This window comes from Hydra vulgaris, chromosome 10 (assembly GCF_038396675.1).
Source record: "Hydra vulgaris chromosome 10, alternate assembly HydraT2T_AEP".
NCBI classification, from domain to species: Eukaryota; Metazoa; Cnidaria; class Hydrozoa; order Anthoathecata; family Hydridae; genus Hydra; species Hydra vulgaris.
Genome location: NC_088929.1, coordinates 3,989,912 through 4,017,674, shown reverse-complemented (window position 1 = coordinate 4,017,674; position 27,763 = coordinate 3,989,912). Strand labels below are relative to the sequence as shown.

Here is a 27,763-nt window from a genome sequence, read left to right as displayed (position 1 = left end):
TCCTGATTCTCAATACCATTCTGAAAGAATTTTTTTTTCCCGGAAATGTACGAAATCTTCCGGTTAACAACTCTAGTACACATGAAGTTTTTTGAGAGATAAATGTTGAAATCTATCGAAACGTAGAAAACATGAATTTTTTACTCGAAAAATGCAATTTAATTTTAAAATAAATGCAAGTGTTCCAATAAAGATGCTGTTCCCATTAATTCAACTCTCCCCTATATAAAAGTTTGCAAAACTCGATTTGAAAATGCTTTAAAAATGGAATATATCATTGACGATCATGGAAATTAAACTCAGAAATAATTACGTTTAACATTTTAATTTAAGATTCATTAGTAGGTTTTCTAAAAGCTTTCTAAAAGAGAGGATTTTTTTAAATAAATATTTTTCTAGGAATTTTCTGAAGATTAATTTTCCGGTGAATATTCAAAAACACGTGACGTCAAGAATACTAAAAAGGGCAAAAATGTTAGCGATATTTTTTATTACGCAAGACATTGAATAAATTTTCGTTAGCATATAAAAAGCAATGCAAAGGTCATATATGTGAAATAGATTAAAGATAGAAGAGTAGGTAGGTAATAAAATAATGCAAGAAATATTTAAAATATCCAAATGGAAATGTTTCTTTTATTATTGTAGCAACAGTTTGTTAATTATACTTATGAAAACACATACTTATGAAAACACATTAAATTTTATTCTTGTGTATAAAATAATGATTGACAAAATTATATATATATATATATATATATATATATATATATATATATATATATATATATATATATATATATATATATATATATATATATATACACATACATAAATACATACATACATACATACATACATAAATAGTTTAAAATTATATATAAAAAAGTATGTATGGGCTCCTCAAATATATTATATATGAGGATACCATCTGCGAAACGCGCTAAGTCACAAAAATAAAAATTTTGAGTCAATTCCATTTTCTATATATTGAAAACTATCATATATATAAATATTAGAACAAATAAATTTTTGTCCTGAAAACAGACCAAGAAATTATTAATTTCTGTTGATGCGCAACTGAGAGTAATTCAATTATCTCAAAATCAATTTACTCGGACACAGCGCATTTTACAAATTGGTTTCTCATATATACATATATAAATACAAAGGGTTACCAAGATTGGTCTATTAAATTGCAGTTTTTGTTCAGCCTAAAAATGCTTTGATGTATTAATTTTTTTATAAATAACACAATAGGTAATACATAACAAAAAAAAAAATTTTTGCAAAAGATATTTTTTTCACTTTTGGGTTTACATTACTTTAAGTTTACCGATAATGTATTTTTAAGAATAACATCTGAATAGTAAAAACAAACAGGTTTTCTCCTTATTGACGGATATTGGACAGATATAACTGTGCAAAAAAGTTGCAAAAACAGACTTTCCGCAAAATTTAAGTTTGCCAAAATATTTCTTGATTAAGAGTTGACTATCATAGAGATTTCAATTATATATAAATATATATAATAAATAGTTATAATCAGCAACTCCGACTGTAGAATGCTTTTTATAAAACAAAATTTGCAGAAATTATTTCCTATGAATAGCTTGTTGAAAAGAAATTTTTATAAAAAGATCCTTTTTTTATAACTTTGTTTGCTTAATTTAAAAAATAACTCTTGTATATTTTAAAATCTTCCATTCATCTATTCTTTAACTAGCGTTCTTATAAAGTCAATACAAAGCAGTATTTACTCACGAGCGATCTAACGTGATTGATATGAAGAAAATAACTCACACTCAAAATTGTAACAAAAAGTTTCTTAGAATATTATAAATCTATAAGTTTATTGTCTATGTTTTTTTAAAATTTCAAAACATCATTTCATAAATTTTATATTGTTGGTTTTTTTATTAAAAAAAAACAACAACAACGTTTTTTGTTAAACTTCTGGACAAAAAGAAAATATTAATTATGTTTTTTTGTTGATTACTCTTTACTCTAGTTCTAAAAGTTCTTCACTTCCAAAGAAGATTCTTCACTTAGTTCTAATAGTTCTTTACTTCCCAAAGAAGCTTCAGTAAAATGAACATCAACATTAAATCTATAAGTGCTGAACAGCATCTAGAGAGCTTCCCAGTGGGCACAGGACCTAAATAAGACGTCTTTTGAACGTTCAAAAGACGTCCAAAACGTTCAAAAGACGTTCAAAAGACGTCCAAAACGTTCAAAAGACGTTCAAAAGACGTCTTTTTTACATCTTGTGCCCACTGGGTTGTGAGTTTTTCTGAAGTATAACTGCTTGTACACATTTTGTTGATTACTCTTTGTCTTTATACAATTTTAAATGTTGTGAAACTATTCTTAATATTTTTGTGGAAACTGATAGATAGATATTTACCCATCATTTTATTCAACCGGCATATTTTTTATGTTGAAAATGTTGCAGAGACCATCTAATTTCAAACTTAATTTTCTTTTTCGGACGGTGTAACTAGATTTTTATTTTTTTGCCAAATGAACCGCGAGTGTCTCTAGATAACTGGATATTAGGGTAGATTAGGGTAATATGAGCACCTTAAGCAAAAATTGGAATAATTTCAAAAATAATTAAGCTGGATCCAAAATTTTTGCGATTAACAATAATTAGGGATCCCTTCTCATGATCCACTCAGATATTTGGGCACCCGAAATTTTTTTTTAAACACACAGAGGTTTTAAAAAATTAAAAAAAATGCTCGTATTACCCAGACCACTTGGTAATATGAGCTCTTTAAATTAGCTCAAAAAAAACATCATTTTATAAAAAAAATACCAACCTGACAATTAGAACTAATTTTTGGAATATAATGATTCGTTATTAACAAAACTTATCATTAAAAGATCAAATTTTAAGCCACTTTTTGTTGAAACAATACTACTATGTTTTCCGCAAGAAAAAAAAAAAAAAATTAGTTCGTTATTTTTTCAATTTTATCAACTCAAACCTTTGAACGATAAAAATTTTTTTGGATTTAAATTACAGAAAAATATTTAGTATTGTTAAAGTATTAAAAATTTTTAGTATATTTTATTTTTATTCAAAAAACCAATTAAAACCACTGCTTTTTTAGGACTTTAAACTAGGTAATTTCAATGAAAATCACTGGGTAATTTGAGCATGCTCATATTACACAAAAATGGCATCTTTAAATAAAGTCAAGACAAAATAGTTCTATGAATTGATTTTCAAGCCAAAAAGGATTGGATTTTTAGCAAACATATTTTTCTTTATGAAAAAATTAATTTCTTTATTTTAGCACCAAAATTTCTTTTAGTATAATAAAAAAAAGATAAACAATAAAGTATTAACTTAACTACAGTTTTTGGATTGTGGTATATGTTATTAAGTGTGTTAAAATGTGTGACCCACATACTGTATATGAAGATAATAGTAAACTCTTTTCAATTATTTTTATCACTTGTCTTAAAAGTTTGCATTTAGAGAGAACAAGTTTAAAAGGTTTCATTGTAATATATTTTGAAAGTTTTAAACCACTTAAATGTTTGTAATTTAAATGTTTTACATAATGATTTGATTATATGTAAATAAATCAAAGAATCTTGAGAAAAGGATTTCTACCAACACTTTCAAACATTTTGAACATCTTTTGAACGTTTCGGACGTCTTTTTTATATTAGGCTGATAACTAATTCAAGTCTTTCAATTTTTTTTAATGCCCTAAAGATAAAGTCATGATAGATAAAGTCATTTTAGGGACTAAGAAATTATAAATAACTTGATGGTTGGTTTTAAAAATGTCCCCAATAGACAACTTTTTGAAAACTAGTCAGTTTACTTTTCAATAGGCACTAATTATTTTAGGGAGGTTCACTTACTTGCCTTTATACTCTTTAGAGAAATCTGTTTTTGGAAAACGCAAAGTTATCGCCTGTGAATTAATTTCATTATGGATCAAACTGAATTTTCTAGCGTTAACAGAAAAATCAGTTTCAAGAAAAATTGAAAGTTTGGTGAATAAATACCACATAGATCAGAAGGTACAGATAATCAGTATCAGCTATTATAATGAAATATTATTTGATATTATTTATGATGGCAACAAGATTAAACAGAAATGCAAGCTGCAGTTTTAAAAAACGATGATCTGGAAAAAAAGTTGGCAGCTTTGCTATTAAGGGATGGCAAAGCCAAAACAATTGTGTTAGTATAAATTAATTTGTTAAATGAAATTGATATATGGGAAGTAATAAGAGTAATTATTTGTGACACAACAAACACAAATACTTGAGCAAAAAGTGGTTTTGTAGCTTAAAAAAAAAAGTTAATAACCAAGAATTTGGAAGTTCCACAATATTTTGGTTGCCAGCACCATGTGTTAGATTTGTTATTTGTTGATGAACTGATACAAAATTACGATGTCTCTGTTAAAAATTTCAAACAGTCAACATCAATCATCAGCATATCAGCAGTGTTATGGCGAGATGACATGAATATTTGTGTGAGCTAGGGCATCATAACAGATATTATGAAGAAAATCTTTTTTTTTCAAAAATTAAGTTAAAGGCTCTTTCAAATATTTGTCATGCTAGATGGAATTCAATAGGAATTATAGCATTAATGGCTTTTATTTCATTGTCAGAACACCGGCAGCAACTGCCACAAGCATGCAATTTTATTACTGGTGAATGGATAGTTATCAAGTTTTCCAATAACTATTATAATAGAACAGACGTTTTATTAGCAGCAATGAATCAGTATGCAAAAGCAAAAAATCTTTTTTAGACACAGGTGTAATCAAGAAACTGTTAAAAACACTGCAAGATCCAATATTTATACAAAACGTGCAGTAAAAACAGTGCAAGAAATTATGGTTTAGTCAAAAACTGAAAAAACAACCAATAAGAAACTAATTTTTTGTATTAGAATTTAAAAGTTATACAGGTACTAACTTTTGAAGCATCTAGAATTTATTAAAAATACCTGACTTTATGTTGAAAAAGCCTAAAATCAGTTAAAACTTTCTTATAAAAATTATTATAGATATCTTTTATTTTTAGTCTATAACTCATTGTATGTCACCATTTCCATACAAGATTTAAAAAAAATCACCTTAAATATATCATCCAAATATATATATATATATATATATATATATATATATATATATATTATATATATATATATATATATATATATATATATATATATATATATAGTATATAATAACACTATATATTATATTAATTTATATTTATTATTTACATAAGGGTATTTTATTATATCTGTTTTACGAACATAAAAAAATTAAATTCTTTTTTTTGTCTGTGCGACTAAAACAGTCCTGAAAAAACTTTATTTGGATTTGGTTTTGAATAAGATTTTTCATTATACTTTTAGCTTGTCTAGTATTATCTGTTGTTGCTTTATTACTTGGTCTAGTTTGAATACCACTTGATTTGATTTATTGAAGATTTTTTCAATATCGTTTCAAATTGCATTTTCAACTTGTTTAAAATGAGTTTGTGTTAAACGAATCATCAGAAATGACTCATTTAACACCTAACAGTTATCAATCAATTGGCTATTGAGCAACAGCAAAGGTATTTGAAAATTGGCTATTGAGCATCGGCCAAGGTATTTGAAAAACTAATGTGAGAACAATCCAAAACTTGCATAAAATACTAATAATAAAGTTAGAATCCATTTTCTAAAAGATATTTCATACAAAATTATTGAAACTCAGTATATTAGATCTTTCTCTATTCAAATTTATGTTTACTCTTGAAGCACAAAAAAAATCCAGCTTTGAATGCTAAATTTAAATGGATTTATAGTGACAACTTAGGCTTCGCTGTCTCAGACATAATTAAAGAACTTGCCAATCTAAATCCTTATAAATCATTTTGAACTGAAGTCTTGTATGCTTTAACACTTAAGATATGTGCCAAAGCTTCTAATTCCGCTTACAAAAATCTTATGTGAATCCTTTAAATTTGAAATAGTACTTTTTCTTCTAGGAAACTAACCAATTTTAGTCCGTTTTATATAAAAAGAGGAGATATGCAATTTGCTGAAAACTATCGAACTACATCGCTAACCTTTGTTGAGTGCAAAACCTTCAAAAAACTCGTAAAATAAGATCGTGAAACACATTAACAATAATATATAATGTTATTATATATATATATAGTAACATTATATATTATATATATATATATATATATATATATATATATATATATATATATATATATATATATATACTATATATATATATGTATATATAATGACCATTGTATTAACGTATTTCACAATTTAAATTGTTATTAAAAATCGTTATTATACACACACACACACACACACACACACACACACACACACACACACACACACACACACGCACACACAGATATATGTATATATATATAAATAAATATATATATATATATATATATATATATATAAATAAATATATATATATATATATATATATATATAAATATATATATAAATATACATATATATATATATATATATATATATATATATATATATATATATATATATATATATAGTAAAGCAAAAGCAGTACATTATGTTTAACAACACATCAGTTTCAATCAAAATACTTGCGCCACTAGCCTTTGATGTTAAATTCATCCTTGGTATTGATGTTTTTGTTATTGTTATTGCTTTTTTATTCAATATCGTTGGTATATTGTTGCTTCTTAGTCTGAAGCTGAAGAATCTTACCCCGCAAAACATTTACATTATGCATATGAGTTTTGTATCGATTATAAATATAGGCAATAATGCTAGAGCCGTGTATTGGAAATACCATCGTACAAGATTGACTATAAACTTTATTGCCATATATTATCTAGCGCACATGGCTTACATTATTACCCTCTGTTTTTTATCATTAGACAGATTAATGTTTGTTGCCTTTCCTTTCAAATATAGAATAAAAAAGTCAAAGTTTCTTGTGTTATCAAGCCTGTTTATTTTATGGTTAGTATCAATCATATTTGGATTGCTAATTAAATTTGGTGGGATTGCTAACGATTGGTTTTACCATTATGCTTCCTACATTTACAATGGATTTGTTATTATTCTTGCAGTCTGTGTATACGTTTTTATTGGATTTCAAACGCGCTTATCTTTTTTAATTCACCGAAACCGATTGGCAAATAAGAAAAAAAAGAAACTATTTACTATGTCATTCCTAATTATTTTCACGTTTTTCTTGTTTGTTTTTCTTCCACATTTGATTGCCGAAAACGTGAAATTTAAATCACGGAAAACAAAAAATCTTCTGGTGCTAGGATTAATTGGAGTTAACATTCTCAATAACTTATCGGACCCTGTAATTTATATTTACTTTCAACCAAAAGTAAGCAAAAAACTCGCACTCTTTTTTAGAAAATTCAAAAGTACTTTTTCTTGTTTGAAATTTAACTTTTTGTCACCAATATTTAGTATTTTTGACAAAAACCGAAGAAGGAAAGAAACTATCACCAGCTGCAGTTCTTTGGAAATTAGAATAGAAACATACCGATCTTCAACATCATAAAAACATCTTTGAAGTAAACAACTAAGTTTTGATGGTTTTAATAACTAAGTGGATAATACACAATAAGAAGGAAGTTTTGAAACACAAAGTTGAAAATTAATGTCTAACTTTTTAAAAAAAAACTAATGAAAATACATTTTCGTTTTAAGTTAACTCAGTATTTTTTTATTTCAATTTGTTAAGAAACGCTTTATTTTTATAAAGTATTTTGCAAAAAAAATTTGAATGCATTTAGTTTTTTTTTTTCAATTTCAAATTTGTTTTTATAAATTTATTTTAAATTTACATTCAACATTATGTAAACCATTTTTTTTTTTAAATTTAAGAACGATAAATCATCTTCTTGAGTTTATAAGTAAAACTTTTATTCACTGTGATGTGTGCCGCTTTATTTCCAGGGAACAATTTTATTAATTAACTATCTTTACTAATATTTAAAAATTAAATCTAAACCTTCAGATACTCTTATTTTACAGTGATCAGAGAATGTGTGCAGTATCCTATTAAAACATGTTGACAATCTTCAATTAATGGCAAAAAAAACAAAAAAAAAATTATTTCAATAAAAGCTGTAGGCAAAAATATAAGGTTTCGTCGAAACATTCAAGTTCTTCAGAAATGTTGTTGTTTCATTTTTAGACTAAATTTAAATGATAAGTTACTGGAAAAATTCAACAGTTCCAGCAATCATACCGCTTCTTGCCAGTTACGGTGATTATAGGATATATTATATAACTAATTATAATATATCTTATTATAATTATTTTTAATTCATTTATTTAGTCGTACAAATATTTACAAGTTCCATGTTTTATAATATATATAAAGACGGTAAGGACGAGAAGAAGACAGGTTTGACTTATCACCAATTCCCTTCTTTTTTCTTAATATTTATATAAATACGTTGTAACTAAAATTAAAAATGGGAGAAAAAAGCAAAATGTTTCAAAGAAGTTTATGTAAAATTCAAAATAGTTAAATAAAGTCTTTCATAGTTATTTTTAATAAAAGTTAATGAAGTAATTTAATCCCAACAACATGAATGTTAACTTACGGCTATATATATTCAAATTTCAAAGTTATTCATTAAAAAAAAAAACTATAATTAGTTATATAATATATCCTATTATAGTTAATTATGTAATATATCATATTATAATTAAATATATAAGCTGCTTTACATGCAGAGAAAAAAAAGGAGAATTATTTTTAAGGAAACTTTTTATAAAACTTTGAAAAAAAAAAGAAAAAGAAGAATATTTACTGTCTTCTTTGGATTCAATAATTTCATAAACAACTCATTATATTACAAAAATTGAACAACAAAAAAGTTATTAATAAAAAAATGATCTTATAGTATCTTTGATATTTTTATATGATATTCCGAATCAACTCTACGAAGAAAAAAAAAAAAAAACTAGGATGAATTATTTTCAAACATTTTAAAAAATTAAACGCGTTTTTAGATTTTCGAACAAGTAATGATTTGTTGCCCGCCTTCCTGGAGAAAAATAAAATATTACATCACCAAGAAAAACAAAATAATAAAACAATTATAGAAGTAACGCTGAAAGTCTATAGACCATTAGAATGGTTTAAATTAGTTAAAAAAAAAAAATTTGAAAGATGCGCAAATAATAAACCTCCCTATTCAAATATTTAACTCTGATGAATCAGAGTTTACCACTGACCCGAAAGCACAACTTATTCAAAAAAAGAGGTTCTGTAAGAGTGCCGCAGAGTATTTATGGCTCAGATTGTAAGTAAATTACTGCAAACTCTACTTGCTCTGCTAGCGGGCAGGTATTGCCACCATATGTAATTTACTAATGTGAAAATTTATTTATAAACTGGGTTTAAGGTGTCCCAAATAAAACTGCTTATACTAGAAGTAAGGGCGGGAAGAATGTTTTACGAAATACTTTCCAAACATACCAAAATATACTAATTTATACAAACCATCTTGCAAAAAGAACACAAGTATAATACTCTTAGCCATGTTTTTAGAGATTGAAGTAGATTGGATGATCATCATCCTGATCATCCAATCTACTTCAATCTCTAAAAACATTATTTTTCAATATGTAAAATGAAAATAGCGTAATGTGCTTCTGAAACATGTGAAAAAGCACACTGGGCGAATATCAAAAAGTTATTTACTAGAGCTACTCATCCTATTTGAGAATTTTTTTACTGTGAAAAAAGTAAGAAGTTGTTCTAAAAAACCATATTCAAGGCCATGTTTAATGCCAAGCCCTTAAAACACTTGCTTTAATAATGTTTTTCTCTCACCATCAATGTCATCAGCTTCATCAGCATCCATTTTTATACCAACTTCAGAAGGCAGACAATCATAGATTTTTTTTCTGAAGCAATTGCAGTACAAATATTCTGAAACCTGTTATCGTAAAATGTCTGCTTGTGTTATTAAGTTTTGCTATGGTTTTACATCTGAAGTATGTTTAAAACGAACAAGAGAAAAAGCGTCAAAAAAAAAAAAAAAGAAAAAACGACTAAAACGAAGATGAATTACAAAATGATTGCGATAATGAAGACGATCACACTGTTTGTAATAAGTGCAATGTCTATGGATATAGAGGTGATCAATGGATCTGCTGTGCTACTTGTAACATATCGAGTAAAAAAACAAACTTTAAAGTTATTGGTGCTTTTTGCTTCTTTTTAACTTATTTGTTGTTACCAGTCTACTAAATGATTTTTTGATATTTTAGATATAACACATTTAAGCATTATACAATCTCAAAACTTGAGTATATTTATGCTTATAAAATTAGAAAATTTTGAAAAAATTACGCTGACTTGAGACTCAGAAAAAAACCGTAAAAGGGTTGTAAAAGTATTTTTTACTATATTATTCTATATTTTTTACTATATTCACAGCTTTTCAATTTTATCCAAACACCTTTTAGTGTGAAAATAATTTAATTTTAATATATTCACAATCAATAAAATTTACAAATTATTGATGATGAGCGTACGCCGGGCCGCTCTGTCACGGTTTGTAGATTTGGGGTCATAATATCCTATGAAAATCCTTTTAAGGGGTGATGGTGCATGCCTATGGGAGCCCAAAATAAAGGGTTTTAAAATCCCTTATTAACATCCAAAGCATAATTTTGGTCAAGAAGTTTATAAGCTTTTGCATACCATAATGCGATCTATTTAAGTGCTTAAAATGCTACAAGACATGCTTTGTTTAAACAATATATATAATATAAAATGTAATGCATAAAAACAAAACTTTTTTATTTTATAAGTATTTATCCACATATGCATCTTATTGCTGTTCCGATGTATCAAGATAAATTTTCAAATTCGAACTTTGCCCCTCGGTTAAAAAATTACCGGCCAATAATTTTTTCAGGAAATGGCAGAAATTAATCAAAGAAAAAGGCAAAATGTAAACACAGTGAGCGCTTTTTAAATAAATTTAAAGATGCCTACATTTGCAAAAACTCATGAAGATTGCAGAAAATCTGTTTGTGTTATATGCATGAAAAAGGGTGATCAAGAGTTGACTGAAAACTATAAGTTGAAAATTCTTCAACTGATTCAGACAGACATATATTTCAGTGATGAAAGAGTGCCTTTGGCTACTTGTGTTTCATGCAGATCTCAAATTGGAAAACTTTGCGCTGGAATTATCAATCATGTGCCTAAAATTTTTGACTTCAAGTCAATTTCTATCAAACCTACAACCAGAGAAAAATTCCAAACAGGTTCTTTGGTTGTCTCTTGTGACCTAAAGCTGGCCAAAATTCTTTGTGGCATTCAGTCTCACAGTAGCAAACACCCTTTTTGTTTGTGTGATGCTGCATCTCCAGGTCTTGAAAATTGTGGACAACTTCGGACTTTTGGCCAGATCAGAAGACAGCATTCTGAATACATCCAGGCAGGAGGAGATTCAAGAAAGTCGAAGGAATTCAAAAATGTCATTAATGTACCTTTGATTGAATTTCAAGATGACAAGTTTGTCCTTGAGGCTACTCCACCAATGGAGCTCCACTTGTTACTTGGAGTTGTGAATCACATCTTTAAAAATCTTTGCAACCTGTGGCCAAGGGCCAAGGAATGGCCTCCATCACTTCATATCCCTATCCAGCCTTACCATGGGGGCATTTCAATGGGAACGATTGCATGAAGCTTCTAAGAGGTCTGGATAAGCTTCAACAGCTTTCAGAAAAAGAAGGTTTCAGTCCAGCTCTTGGCTTCATTCAAAAACTCACACTATTCAAGACAGTGGGCGCTTGACTATGAATCCAAGATTGAACAGTTCAAACTTAGCTACACCAACCTTCCTATTTCTGTGACTCCCAAAGTGCATGCAGTGTTTTACCACGTGCCACAGTTCATCAAGATGAAACAAATTGGACTCGGCCTCTTTAGTGAGCAGGCAACAGAAGCTCTACATTCCAACTTCAAATCTCACTGGGAGAGATTTAAGAGAGATCCATTGCACCCAGATTATGCCAGTCACCTTTTAAAATGTGTCATTGACTACAACAGCAAGAGAATTTAATTTTTTTTAGAAAAGAAAATTTTCTTCAGAACATGCCTTTTCTCTGTAATCCATTAATGTAAATCCAAGGTTGTAACAGAACTTGAAAACAAACACATTTAGAAAATAAATTAATTAAAGAGTATTGGTTTGAATTTTACAGGCTAATATGTTGTGTTTTGTAAAAAAAAATGCAAAAAAATTTTCTTTTCAATAAACTTTTTGGGCTACTCGTAGCCTAAATGTATGGGTATTCGTAGTAAAACAAAGTTAAATAAGTCTGTTGGATTTTAATCCAGGATTTTCAAATCACTTATTTTGTGTACCATATGACATGCACTATCACCCTTTAAAAGGGTTTCCATAGGGTATTTCATTGATATTAGGACCCCAAATCTACAAACCGTGCTGTGATTACAGTCTTGCTTTTGAATGAAAATAGTTTTAGTTAAAAAAGTTAGAGTTAAAAGTTTTTAGTTAAAAAGTTAAAGTTAAGTACTATCATAATGATAGTTCAATTTTTGAAGTTATTGATATTTGTTTAATTTACCGCGTTTTAGGTTAAAGTGTTCCCTGGTTTGACCACACGGTTGGAGAAAAAGTTTTTTTTTTCCGCGCTGTTGACCGACAATGTCATTCATTGTGTGATTGCAGTAGATTTTTTTAAGTTCAAATGCTTACGCAAAATTTGATCATGTAAAGTTTATAAATCCTCATTTAGGGAAGAGTTAAAATCGTAAACATCTCTTTCAAACACCACAAGGTGATTAGATACAACATTTTAATTTGACATAAGCATAAACATACTGCAAAATATTCTCGTTTGAAATAAGCATGAACATACTGGTGGTATATTTAACTTTCTATACAAATCTAGTCAAATGCACATTATTTACAAAAAGAAATGATATTTAAGCAAATAGAAGTTTAACAGTTAATAGAAGTTTAACAGTTGCGCTAAGTCTTGGTGAAAACATATAGAGTATATATACTTGTGCTATTGCCACCACCATCGTCTTTTTTCGCAATATTTTTTAACCTTTTAACAGTCCTGGAATTATAAACTTTTTTTTGTAAAAAAAAAAGGTGTAAACTCTCGTATGAAAATAATTTTCTCTTTATATTAAATATGTCATAATTCTAATTTACTTCAATAATTAAATCTGAAAGTATATGAAAAAGTTGTCCTAATGACTTCCTTCACCTTAATTGTAAAATAAGAGTTCTATTTATTAATAGCTATTAAGGTGGACCAAAAAGATCTAAGGCTCTTACGCGGTGCTTTCTTATCGGTGCTTTCTTATATTTTTTTCTATTTATTTTCGAGAAAACTACAATTTGGATTGAATATTATATGGTAACATATTTTATTGCTAGTGATTGAACGCTACAAAGTCTGTCTTCCATTACAATTCAACTGAACAGTGATTAAACACTACAAAGCTTGCCTTCCATTACAATTAAATTCAATTAAGACACTACATAACCTACAATGATAATTAAATGAACACCGTATTTCACGACAATGAGAAAAATGATGTAAAAAGAGCATTTACTAATGATAAAGAACTTTGAATTCTAGTGAATCATCTTAAATAATAAGCTGGCTCGCATTATGGCCTAACAAAAAATTTGCATTAAATTAGCTTTCCAGTATGCAAAATTAGTTGCGGAACAGTCTAATAGAAAAATTAAAATTCAAAATGAATGGTTTGCTACTGAGTCTGCTTAAGAAATCTGCGTATGTGATTTTAGAAATCTCTATCCTAGTCCAAGTTTATGCAAATCTAAACCTGCGAGTCATGCTAGAGCAACTTGTAAAATAAGTAAATGTATTTATCGAGAACTTACAGGTTTTCGTGAAAAACAGAACTTTCAATCAAACAAAATCTATAGTACATACTTAAAAATGTTCATGTATCACCTAAGATATAAGAAATATTTAAAAAACCTCATGGATCACCAACCGTATAAAAATATACTTAAAAATGCCCATGGATCGCCAAAGCTATAAGAAAATTTTCAAAAAAATGAGCAAAATGTTAATTACTTGAAAAAAAGAAATAAAAATAACAATCAAAATAAAAAAATTCAAAAAAGAATCATTACTCTAAACTAATAAAAAAACAAATAAAGATATTAAAAAATGATATGAAGGAATGATATGAAGGAAATAATTGGAATTAAAATCTGCAAATCAAAACAGTTTACCTGTCATGAATAATATAGAGTTTGACAAAAAAAACTTTAAATCTCAAAAAAAACAAAACTGGTACATCTTATAAGATTTAATATTTAATATTCTTCTTAAAACCTAAAAATTGTTCAGAGAAGGTATTTGATTTGAAATCTATTAATTGAACTCAATGCCAAAAGATCATGGAGTTTCAAATATTTTTCTTTTTTATTAAATTATATGTCAAGTACATATAAAAACATAACACAAATAATACATACATACATATATATATATATATATATATATATATATATATATATATATATATATATATATATATATATATATATATATATATATATATAGTGGGGGCATTAGGGTAGGGCCTGGTTGGGCGATGGCCCAGGACGCCGAATATAAAGGGGCGAAACTAATTGGTTATTTTACCCTTTGCTTTTTTTTGAATGGGGTTAAATTTCGCCCAGGGCGCTGGTAGTGCTAAAACCGGCACTGTATATATATATATATATATATATATATATATATATATATATATATATATATATATATATATATATATATATATATATATATATACACATATATATATATATATATATATATATATATATATATACATATATATATATTTATATATATATGTATAAATATATATAAATATATATATATATAATATATATATGTATATATATATATATATATATATATATGTATAAATATATATATATATATATATATATATATATATATATATATATATATATATATATATATATATATATATATATATATATATATATGTATATATGTATATATATATATATATACAGTGCTGGAAGTGGAGAAAAAAAGTAACAGGATGGTATTTAGTAAATCAAAAATGCTATCCCCCATAACCATTGTTAAATATATAGAGATTTATAAAAAGGTAGCAAGATGGTTTATATTTTATAAAAGTGGTAATGGGATGGCATCCCGGCATATCCTGCCCCACTTCAAGCACTATATATATATATATATATATATATATATATATATATATATATATATATATATATATATATATATATATATATATATATATATATATATATATATAAATATAAATATATATATTTAAATCAAACTAATTTTAAGCAAGGTTAAAGAAAAAAATAAACAATAAATAATGCTAAATGTTTAAGTACTTCAAAATAATAAAAAAATATTTAGTTTTATATATAATAAATAAATTTATATGGTAAAACAAATATTATTACAAAATACTAGTATTGCTGAGAATATTTATATTGAATATTCTTGAAATAATCAATGAAAACAAGCATAACTGTATAAATATTAATAATAATAAGCTCATATATTGTTTTTATGGTTCTATTGTTTCAATATTAATTTCAAAAGATTGGTACTTTGTCAAGCTTGCAGCTCTTTTTTTATGATTTAAAAAGTTAAAATTCTGAAAAGTAAAAAGTCCTTTGAACTTCCTTGTAAGTAACGCAAGTTTTTTCCATGCATCAGGTTGAAGATATATATAAATGATAGGGTCTGATACATTATTTAATAAATTGATTCCAATCAATGCTAACAACAACAGCTTTTTTGTATTTTTTGATTTAATTTTTACATTTTCAGCAATTAAATGAGGAAGAAAAACAAATACAAAAAAAGATGAGATAATCAAAAATGGCATAATGAATAGCTTCTTTGCCTTCTTATTTACTAATTGGTTATCATTTTTTAAAGATGAATAATGAATTTTAATTACAATATAAGTATATATGCAGAATGCTAATGCTATAACAAACCCATTATACAGATATGCTGCATTACTATAAAACCAATCATTAGCAATACCACCATACCTTATTAAAAGTCCGAATATCACTGAAAACAACCATAAAACAACAAGACTACAAGAAACAATAAAATTTGTCATTTTTGTTCGATATTTGAATGGGAATGCTACAAACATAAATCGATCTAATGAAAGTAGACAGAGATTAATAATATAAGCCATATGTGCAAAGTAATATACTGCAACAAAAGTTTTAGTGAATCTTGAACTTTGGTATTTCCAATGCACAGCCACAGCATTATTGAAGATGTTTACAATAGATACAAAACTCATATGCATAATGAAAATATTTTGTGGAGATAAATTTTTTAACTTTCGAGTGAAAAGCAATGATATGCCAATTATATTAAGCACTAAAGCAATAAATATTATAAAAACATCCACACCAAGTATAAATTTCACATCAGAAGGTAGTGTCAACATCACATTATCTTTGCATGAGGTATTGTTGCATAATGTTCCATTCATGGTTTTTTTTGAACTTTTTGATTTTATTTTATAAATATATAAAAATGTATAAATACAAAAAAATTCATTTAAAAAAAGTTATTTCATAACAAATAATTTTTTGAAAACACAACTTTAAATTGTATATATATATATATATAATATATATATATATATATATATATATATATATATATATATATATATATATATATATATATATATATATATATATATATATATATATATATATATATATATTATATATTTATAAAAATATAAATGTATATATATTTATAAAAATATAAATGTATATATATTTATAAAAATTTAATTATATATTATTTATATTTTTCAAAAAATTATTTGTTATGAAATAACTTTTTATATACACATAAATAAAAAAAAACTTATATATATATATATATATATATAAATATATATATATATATATATATATATATATATAAATATATATATATATATATATATATATATATATATATATATAAATATTTAAAAAAATAAATGATTAATGATTTATTCATTATGATTTGCACTGTTAATTTTTTCTGTCCTGATTTTTAAAGCAGATAAACGATAGCTATTTAAAGTATATGTAATTTCACATGGTTGATCAAATAATTGAGAAAATATAAAAATATATTAGTTTTTAAACAAGATACAATAATAAGTTTGCACAATAATTTCAAAAAGCAATAATACGTTTTTATATTGTTAATAATAAAACAAAAACATTTTTTCAATAACAAAATGGAATAATAACATTATGAATTCAATAAAATTAAATTCTCAATAAATAAAAAAACTATTTATTGAGAATTATTCACACTATAGTCATTATATTATAATATCAAAACAGTAACAACAAAACTATTCTTTTTTTTTTCACTTTTTCCATAAAACAAAAACCAAACTAAATTAGTTCTTAACATTAAAAATTTTGAAAATATATCCTTTCGTCGTAAAGCACTTTTTAAATCTATTCATATATAATATATTTCATATTCATTTTTGTTTAAAATATATTCTAATAAAATGAAAACGTTTACTTATATTTTTATCAAACAAATGTACACTAAAAACAAAACAAAACATAAGTTAAATTTTTTTATTATTCGAAGTTATCTTTATTTTCTATTATTATCCAAACGTAACGCGACAAACAATACTGTCTATATTTAATAATTAGGCACCTTGACGTCATAGCTAAACAAAAGCTCGCTATGACAACAACACTAATGTATGAATTACGCGAAAAGAATTACGCGAAACGACGTCAATGAGTAGCATTTAATTCTCGGAAACTACTTTTTTATAACTCGCTTTTTTTAATGATTAACTGCTACCTTATAATTTTTTTATTGAATAGGTTTTTTTTCAACATTTTAAAAAGTTTTTAGAAAATGAAGGACACATACTGTCATAGGATGCGAAGTTGCTAAATGACGAGTCAAAAGAGAATAAGTTTTAGTTGATCGAACTAGGGATGATGGCTTAAGCTGTGAACATATTAACCGTGATTTCTAGAAAAAAGAAAGCGACGCAACCTTACAATAATAGGAGAGTGGCCCAAGTTAGCCAAATATAGCAGGCCCAACTTTGTACACAATGAGTTTTTGGACCTTGTCTAGAAGAGAAAAAGCATTGTAAAAAGAACCAGCCCTAATATGACAACAGTATTCTATACAAGGAAAAAAAAAAAGATTTGTAGAGGTAGAGAATTGAATCAGGAGTAAGATAATGAAGAGCACGATTAAGAAAAGCAACCTTGGCAAAAGATAATTTTGCAATTAATTGTATGTATGGTTTCCATGAGAGGTCAGTATTGAACGACTACAAAGTCAATGGATTCCAAAAGAACTTATTAAATCTTCTAAAAACAAAAACTATATTGAAAAATACTAAAAAAAAATTTTATCAAAACGAAAAAATAAAATTTACAAAATTTACCTGTTTAAAAACCTGAAAAAAAAAGCTAAAAAATTTATTCTCAAATTTATTACAAAATAATATCGGAAAAAGAACAACAACTAGGGATATAATAATGATATACCTTTATTATTATGATAATATTATAATATCTTTATTATTATAATAAAGATATACCTTTATCATAATAAATGTATACCTTTATTTTAATAAAGGCATACCTTATATAAATAATAATAAAGGTATACCTATTATAATAAAGGTATACCTTTATTACATTATTACCTTGTTATAATAAATACCTTTATTGTAATAAAGGTATACCTTTATTATAATAAAGGTTTACTTTAAAAAGATTGACCTGAAATTTTTGATAAGTATAAAACTACATTTCAAAACTACAATTTCTCGGAAAAACAGTTACTTGATTATGACGTATCTCAAGTTCTACTTTATTTTTAATTTCTATTTTATTCTCTTTTATTTTTCAACTTTTCCTTTTGTTAAAAAGCTCTTTACATCCTCTATACATCTTTACTTATTTTTAAATTTTTTTAATTTTTATTTATTTTAAGTTGTATTTATTCAAACAAAACAAAACAAAAAAAAAGAAAAAAAAAGTGTAACACTTTTTATTTCAAAGTATTTAAAGTTATTTTATTGACATTGTAATATTATTTTACTGACATTGTAATATATTTTTTTTATATGATAGCTTACTATTTATTTACTATGTAAATGATACAACGGGGGTGGATGATAAGTCTTCAGCCTGCTCCCGTCACATCTTAACTAAAAAATATTGTAAATAATTTATTATGAAGATAACGAAATATATATATATATATATATATATATAACAAAAAAAGATGATTATCCAAGAAGACGTAAAGTGGAGGCATCAGTGAGAGGGTTGCCAAAACAAGTTGATGTCAACAATGTTACTTTTTTAAATAAATTTAATTACTTAAAAAAAGAAAAAATTAGGCAACGTTTGCTGTCCTGTGTTACGCACTCGCTCAATTTTCAGTATTTTTATAAAGCTACTTATAATCCTACTTTTTAAAAACCGTGATGTGCTTTAAAAATATTCGACGCGTACAGAAGTAAAATAAGCGCACACAAGATGTTTACTCGTAAAACTATTTTTTTTTCAAAGTTATTGTTGGTTAAGCTACTGTGCAAACAAAAAAGATTTATGTAAGTACATGGTCTATATTATACTATTTAAACGTTTAAAGCAAAGAAAGGTAACCTGCGGCTTGCAAGCCTCTTTGGATCTCAAGATGAGGCTCTTTAGCTCCATGCACTAATATTAACATAATATTGAAATAAAGATGTTGGTAGCTCTTTAAAGACTGAAAATTTTTGTAAATGGTAACTTTTGGCTGTTCCGTCTCAAAAGGTTGCAGACTCCTGGTTTAGACAATTTGTTAAATGCACTTTTTGTTATACTAGACTAAATCAAAAATAATTGGCTTTTACGGTGAAATCGGATTAGGTCTAAAGTTAAAGTGTTGATGATTGACACTTTGAAATGTTTTCCTAACTTGAAATATGTTCATTTTTAAAACATGTTTTGTGTATACGTTTTTTTGAACCAATTAAACTTTTTTTTGTTCGGAGTAAGTCTTTGTTTTTATAAATTGGAAATATGTTTCTAAGTTAAAAAATAAATATTTTTTTTTATTGACGTAGTATTATAGAAGGGTCTCTGAAAGCTTGACTAATTGTTGACAAGAGAGAGGGATGAGGTAAAAATTGCCGTAAAATTGTTGACGTAATTCACAGTGCAGTGGAGCATAATTCAAGACCATGGTAGACATCCCAAACAAATTTGATAATGAACAGGGACCATTTCCCGATTCCAAAAACGTATTAAACAAAATCATCCATTGGGGGCTTTTTGTGAAATTAGGTATTTTAGATTTAGAGAGGTTTTGAGAGGAAAAAATTGTTTGGGATGTCTACCATGGTCTTGAAGTATGCTCCACTGCACTGTGTTCAGAACAAGCTAAAAAGTTTGAAATATTTTATATTGATTAACTTTTGATTAATATATATACTTAATGTATGTACTTAATATATGTACTTTATGTATATACTTTTGACTAATAAAAGTTTATAAAATAACCGGTTTTTTTAATAAACATTATTTTAAATACTTTGTTTACCAATAATAGCTGTTTACCAATTAATCAGCTGATTTTAGTAAATGTTTACATAATTAATATCAACTTATGTGAAATTGTGCAGCACTACTTGTGTTTAAGTCGACATTGTTATATTTTACAAAGAGTTTATTCAAGTAAGAAATTTTTTTTCAGATATATTAATTAGTTAAGAAAATGCCTCATGAGGCAAAAACAGTTTGTAAAGTTGTTCTGCATTTGCTGTTTTCAGAAGTCAAAAGATTTAAGATTTATTAACTGCAAAGTGAAAACTAATTTATCAAATGGAAAACATGATTACTGCCAGCTTCTCAAAATGCACTTTTGGCAAGATTATGCGAGCCAAAACCCAGATCTCCCTGTTATAATTTGCTCAAAATGTAGAAAAAAGTTGTTGAGTGTAGATCCAACCTTTAAATCCAGACCAAGTTATGAAGGTAAATGCCAAATAAGTACAATTTTCATTAAACAATTAGGTGATATATAAATAAATATGTTGCATATTCATGCCAAGAATATTTTTTTCTTTTAGATTTGAACACTAGAATTGTTAGAGGGGGCAAATGTGAATGTTTCATCTGTGAAAATGGAAGGAAGAATGGAAAAATTGAAGTTTACAGTCCCAATGGTAGAATGCTTTACAGAAAATTCAGTTGCTCGAGGTCCTGAAAACCAGTTAGTAGAGAGAAATTTATGCAATACATTCTATGCCCAAATTGGAAAAGGAAAGTCTCATCCTTGCACCAAATTAGAGAGACAAAAGAATTTGTCAGCTATTGTACAGTCGGCATCCCCTGTGACTAAACAAAGAGTTCTTTCAAGATCTTTGAAAGATCTTAGTTCAGATAAAGAAATAATTCTAAACACTTATGGCTTTAATAAGATGGTTGCCAGGATTGGAACTGAGCCAAAAAAACCATATTTTACATCAGAAAAACTTAATCTACTTCAACTGAAACTTCACTGCAGTGATCATAAAATGATTAAGATAAATCAGTTTCTTCGGTCTGAGGGTGTAAATGTTGAACCAGGATTCAGTAAGAAATTGATAAGCAATAATAATGCTATTCTAGACCTTTTTAATGGAGAAAAGCTTTCTATTTTTATGAAGGAAACGAGTAATGCAGGGGAAAAGGACGTAAAAATAAATGAAAATCTTTTTTTTTTTACAAATTTCTAGCAGAGAACACATTTTATTTAAGTATTTTGAATATGTACATAAATATTTTTCATTAAGTTTTAGACAGGTTGAGTATTAACATTTATTTAGTATAACACAAGTGGCTAGGTAACTAATTTTTGATTTTGCATGTTTAGATGGTTGAGAAAAAAGGTTCCTGGAGTATATTGTAATGATGTTGAAGAGCTTGTGGCCCTGGTCCTTTAACACAGAAATCAGGTCCCTAATGATGTTGATATCAAGCTTGGCGTAGATGGGGGGCAAGGGTACCTTAAAGTGACTTTGTCAATTACATAAAACCAGAAATGAAGACACATACTGTCCCAGAGAAAAAAAGTCGAAATGGGGAAGGATATTCAAGCCAAGATTTTAAGGATTTAAGTGTTCACAAAACTCTCATTCTCGCCATTTTGCCCTCAATGAATGAAAGCTATGTAAATTTAAAAATGATCCTTGATAATATGAAGATAAATTCTTTGGACTACACTGTATCAGAAGATCTGAAAATTTTGCTCCAGATGATTGGCAAACAGAAAGCAGCATCTAAACATCCTTGCCCATTCTGTAAAACCTCATCTCCCAAAATGATGAAATCTGAACATTATACGTTGTCTTCTCTTTGCAAACTGTACGATGATTGGATGGTGGACGGTGCAAAGTTAGAAAATGCAAAAGAGTTTAGTAATGTTGTACATCCACCTCTATTAATTGGGGACCCAACCAAGAAGATAATTGAAATAGTTAATATACCATGTCTACATATACCGCTAGGTGTAGTGGACAAGTAAATCTCAGAAATGGAAAAAAAGTTATTTGAAACCAAGGAGGAGGGATTTATATCTATAAGTTCTTTTTTGGGATCTATTAATCTCAACCGGGTATCTTACCAAGGGCAGCATCGCCTGGAAGGCAATGCTTGCAACCTTTTCCTGAAAAAAATCGAGAGCTTGGAAGTATTTTTCCAACAGAAAGGCCTGGGTATTCAATCAGCCAAGTATATAAAAGTTTTACGAGACTTCAACAAAATAGTTCAAGGATTTTTTGGCAAATCTGTTAGTCCTACATATATTGACGACATAAAGGAATTCTCCTCAAGCTACAGGGACCTGGGAGCCATAGTTCCTTTAAAAGTACACATAGTAGAACAACATATTGAGGAGTTCATCAAAATGAAGGGAGGACAGTTTGGTAAGATTTCTACATTGTTTATTTAGTAAATTTAATAATATTGAATATAAATACAATACAATAAATTTAATTTTTGATTTGTCAATCCTATTTCCTAATACAAGATATATATGATCTTTAGGATTAGGTTACTGGACAGAGCAGGCCTGGGAGTCTATTCATCAAGACTTCAAGCAGTTTTGAGAAAGTCGAAAAGTTGGGCAGCATAGCCCAAATTATCTTACAGCACTGAAAAAAGCAACTGTTGCTTATAACTTTAAAAATTTTTGATCAAATAAATTTAATTTTTTGCAACTCCTTTAATTTTTTAATTTATTGACACATTTCTAAAACCTAACATACCTCCTAGTTAAACCAAAAATACCAAATTGACTCTAAAAATATGTTTTAGATATAAAATAGGTTATACATTTTTTCGGAAATGAAAAGAAATGGTTCATTTTAAGGATTCATCATGTTTCATATATATAAGACAATTTGACAGTGAATACAAACTCGTGAATAGAAAAACAAACCTTCATGGTTTTAAAAGACCGTCATTTTGACACAAAAAACGTCAAAATTAGACTTCATGTGATTTTTTTATCACGCAACCTCTCAAAAATCTAAAATACCTAATTTCTCAAAAAGCCCCCAATGAATGATTTTGTTTAATACGTTTTTGGAATCGGGAAATGGTCCCTGTTCATTATCAAAAAAAAAATTGTTTGGGATGTCTACCATGGTCTTATAGTATGCTCCACTGGACTGTGAATTAATTGACACCCTCCAAAGACCTTGCTTATAATAAAGAAGACTAATCAACAATAGTTGAATGAATCAAAATGTTCACCAGAGTTTTTAAAAATTAAAAGAACAGATTCAATTTTGCCATCAGGCAAGAAAACAATCAAGTACTTACTAAATAGTTTTGAAATGATTAAAGAGAGTTTTGCAGAACAATTTTGTGAGAATATGATTGAAAAGTCTTCTAGGCCGCAAGCCGTAGAGTTTAATTGATAAAAGACTTTAGCAACAGAAGCCAGAGTGATTCGGATGTTTAACAATGGGCTAACTTGTTTTAATGGTATGAAAAGAAAAGTATGGCCATAAGATTCAAGAGTCAAATCAGGAAAAGTTCTTTGTATAAACTGGGAGTAATTTAACTTGGCATCAGACAGCACCATTTAATGATTTTTTTAATAATAAAAAGGCGTTTGTTTTCAAGAGAGTTGTTATTGTGAAAAAGATAAAAAAAGGATAACGATTAAATATAGCAGCTGCACAAGAAGATTAAAAATATGGAGTAGAATGAGGCTTGACTTGAAACCAATGAAAAGTAATAAATGAAAGCAGTCGTGGGGCAGTGGTAGCAAACTTGTCTCAGAAAAAAGAATCCGTGGTTCATATCCTTCTGGAAAAACAAAGTTAATTATTTGAGTAAGAGATTGAGAAAGACAGAAGTTATGAGCTTTAGAACCAGCAGGGTCAGTGGTGTTAAACCCAAGTCATCACTGAGCAATCACACTAAATAAGTCACTAATATCAGCAATATTGGCACAGGGATTAAAAGAAAAGGCTTGGTTAATTTGATCAGAGTCTACATCTAAAAATGAGCAGTCTTGAGATGAAGAAAAATAATACAAAACAGAGAAAAGGTGATCAAGTAAGGAGATGCTAACCGGCAGATTATAAAAAAATAGGTGTTGGTGATAAAATGGGAAGTAAATTCAAACTTGATTTTTCTACAAATAGGTGAATTGATGAGCAAGTATACGTCCAAGTCAAGTATGTGACTTTTAGAGTCTATTCAAATCAAAAAATTATAGCCCAACAAGCAAACGACGTTGTGTCTACGTCTAAGCAAGGTTGAAATTTTTAACGTCGGAACTTTCAACGATGCTTTCACGTTGATTTACCGTCGATAAAGTAACATTGAGTAATACGATGTCTTTTCAACGTCATAGTGATGTAGAAAGTTTAATGTCATAATTTTCTACGCTACTTCAACGTGGATTAACGGTTGATAAACTAACGTCGATTATTCAACGTTAAAACAACGTGTTATTTTAATTTCTATTTGATATCGAGGCAGATTATTAAAAGGTTTTTTGAAAATAAAAATGGCTAATCGCATAGCGAAATTTGCTTTTTTTATCGTATTTTATTTAAAAGTGTTAATATTTAAAAATTATTCATAACTTTATATAATACTTTACTTGAAATTTTTAAATAGCTATTTACAAGTTACCTAAAGTATATTTTAGATTTATGGATAACAATTAATTAAAGCTTTTTTTGGGTTTATTTCATTTCATTTTTTATTTTGCTTGCAGAAATTTGTAATGCCTAAATGCAATTTTAATATTATTAGTAAAAGTGCAAGTAAAAGAATCAATAAATTAGTAAAAAGTAATAGAAAATCATCGCACCTTTGAATATCACCGCACCAGTAGAAATAATAAAACTAAATATGCGTTTTGAAGTAATAGAACTTAGAGTTGCGACTCAAAAAAAACTAACGCGTTTTTTTAAAAAAAAAACACGTTTTTTATAGGTTTTTTTTTTTTTTTTTTTTTTTTTTGTTTAGAGTATATTTTGCTGTTTAATAAAATAAGTTACATAAGATTATCACGTAATAAAATATATAAACAAATAAGACAATTTAAAAAACAGACCGGGACTCGAAGAAGATATGGGTGATACAATACCACCACAATCTTTTCATAGAGCCCCTTGAAAAAATAAAATGTCGTCAAAATGTTCAAATAAAATGCAGATAAAAGTAAGATGTAAAAACTTCAAAGTTAAATACTCAAGGATTTAAAATATATACACCATTGCATAAATAACTACAAAAGATATGTACAATTAATTTTTCAAAGAATAAAAAAGTTAAACTATTTTGATAAAACTTAACGGAGTTCTTGTAATTCCTCCGAATTAAAAATGTGTTTTTTTGCTAGCAACTTAAATGAGTTTAATGATTTTACCATATTATCTTTTTTAGCTTCTTTTTTTTTAAAATAGTTCCATATTTTTGGTCCGCGAAATGCTATTGAACACTCTGTAAACTTGTTTAGTTTCTTAGGCAATTTAAAGAAATTTGATTGGTTTGTTCTAAGGAAATACTTTTCATTTATATTTTTTTTAAACTTACAATTAAAATTTACTGGAGTTAGGTTATTTGTAAACTTATGCATAAAAATTAGGTGTTGATAAATATTTATTTCATAAATATTCATCATTTTCATGTCAAGCATTAAGGGTTTCGTGTGCTCCCTTCTTTTTTTTCCGTATATAATTCTACACGCATGTTTTTGAACACTAAGTATATTTTTAAGTTTAGTAGTTTGCGTTTTTCTGTTAGTTTTATTTATATTTTAGATTTTAATGAACCTTGAAACAGTTACAGTGGTGTTAAACCTTCATATATAGGATAATGTATATAACCCTATATATTAGCTATAACAATTTAGTTGCCTATGTTAAAAAAAACACAGCAAAATATAAACAAAAGTTTGTTTTTGAAAGAAATTGTTTGAATAAACTTATTACCGTAAACCGGGGTTACTTTGAACGTTTTTGAGGTATTTTTAATTGCTCTTCCTTCACTATTGACAATATTTGAAATTTAACGAAATGAAAATAGGGGCTAAGATTGACTCTTACATAATTCAAATTCAAAATAATACTTAAATAAAACGATTTCGTATAATATTAATTTAAATAGTCATTCAAAGTTACCCCACAAATGGGGTAACTTTGAATGCGTTTTTTTGTAAAAACGCACTGTTTCGTTTTAATATTTAATAAAAACAACAGTCTAGTTTCACATTAGTTTATTTTTGCTAAAATAAGATAATATTATTTTATAACAAACACCCATTTAGTATTTTATTTTATTTTAATGGGTAAGTTTTAAGTGGACTTGTATGAAAAAAGTCTCATTTACATCAGTTTTACTGACAGACAATGCAAGTGGAACATCTTTAAACTTTGCCAAAAAACCCTCAAAAAAAATGCTTTTAAAAAGGACACACATATATATATATATGTGTGTGTGTGTGTGTTTGTGTCTACGATGTAGACACACACACATATGTTTATATATGTGTATGTGTTTATGTTTATACACACATACACGTATATAAATGTTTATATATCTGCGTGTGTTCACATACAGAAACAATGTGTATGTATGTGTGACTTACTGTTTATACAAATGATATTTTAATTTTTATTCATAATAATATTATATATAATACATGTATGACAAAGGAATTTTTTAAATTGCTTCATGATTATACTATTTATATAGTGGGGTTACTTTGAACCTTGTTCAAAGTTACCCCATATGCGAAAAAATGTATACGATAAAGTATGTTATACTATCGCAATGGATCATAACTATAGTAGGCTAACAAACTTCTTTAGATTTTAAATGCCTAATAAACTTATAAACAAAAATTATGCAACTTAGATAACAAGCTGCTACACTAGATCAGGCAGTGTACAAAGTATTCTGACTAATTTTTTTGAGAAAAAATATCGGAATTATTCATTTTTTAAAGAACAATAAAAACCAATAAACAAATTAAAAGTTTAAATAATCAAAATATAAATTATTTTTAACACTTTGATGTTTAAGGTTTGAACAGATATAAGTTATATATATATCTTATAAG

The 27,763-nt window shown here is 26.9% G+C and overlaps 2 protein-coding genes and 1 long non-coding RNA gene across 3 annotated transcripts; 2 read left to right on the top strand and 1 right to left on the bottom strand.

The window, feature by feature from the left end:
* Window positions 1–501: 501 nt before the first annotated feature.
* LOC105843397 (C-C chemokine receptor type 5) lies at window positions 502–7,685 on the top strand. Its single transcript, XM_065807095.1, has 2 exons — window positions 502–580; window positions 6,586–7,685. The coding sequence occupies exon 2, from the start codon at window positions 6,606–6,608 to the stop codon at window positions 7,581–7,583; it is 978 nt and encodes a 325-aa protein (XP_065663167.1). The 5' UTR covers window positions 502–580; window positions 6,586–6,605; the 3' UTR covers window positions 7,584–7,685.
* Window positions 7,686–15,668: 7,983 nt separating this feature from the next.
* LOC105843396 (histamine H2 receptor) lies at window positions 15,669–16,625 on the bottom strand. Its single transcript, XM_065808334.1, has one exon. It carries the CDS (start codon window positions 16,623–16,625, stop codon window positions 15,669–15,671), a length of 957 nt encoding a protein of 318 aa, XP_065664406.1.
* Window positions 16,626–20,892: 4,267 nt separating this feature from the next.
* On the top strand, window positions 20,893–24,092 carry LOC136085733 (uncharacterized). Its single transcript, XR_010641147.1, has 3 exons — window positions 20,893–21,165; window positions 21,261–23,096; window positions 23,218–24,092. It is a non-coding gene; the product is annotated as an uncharacterized LOC136085733 (long non-coding RNA).
* Window positions 24,093–27,763: the final 3,671 nt, after the last annotated feature.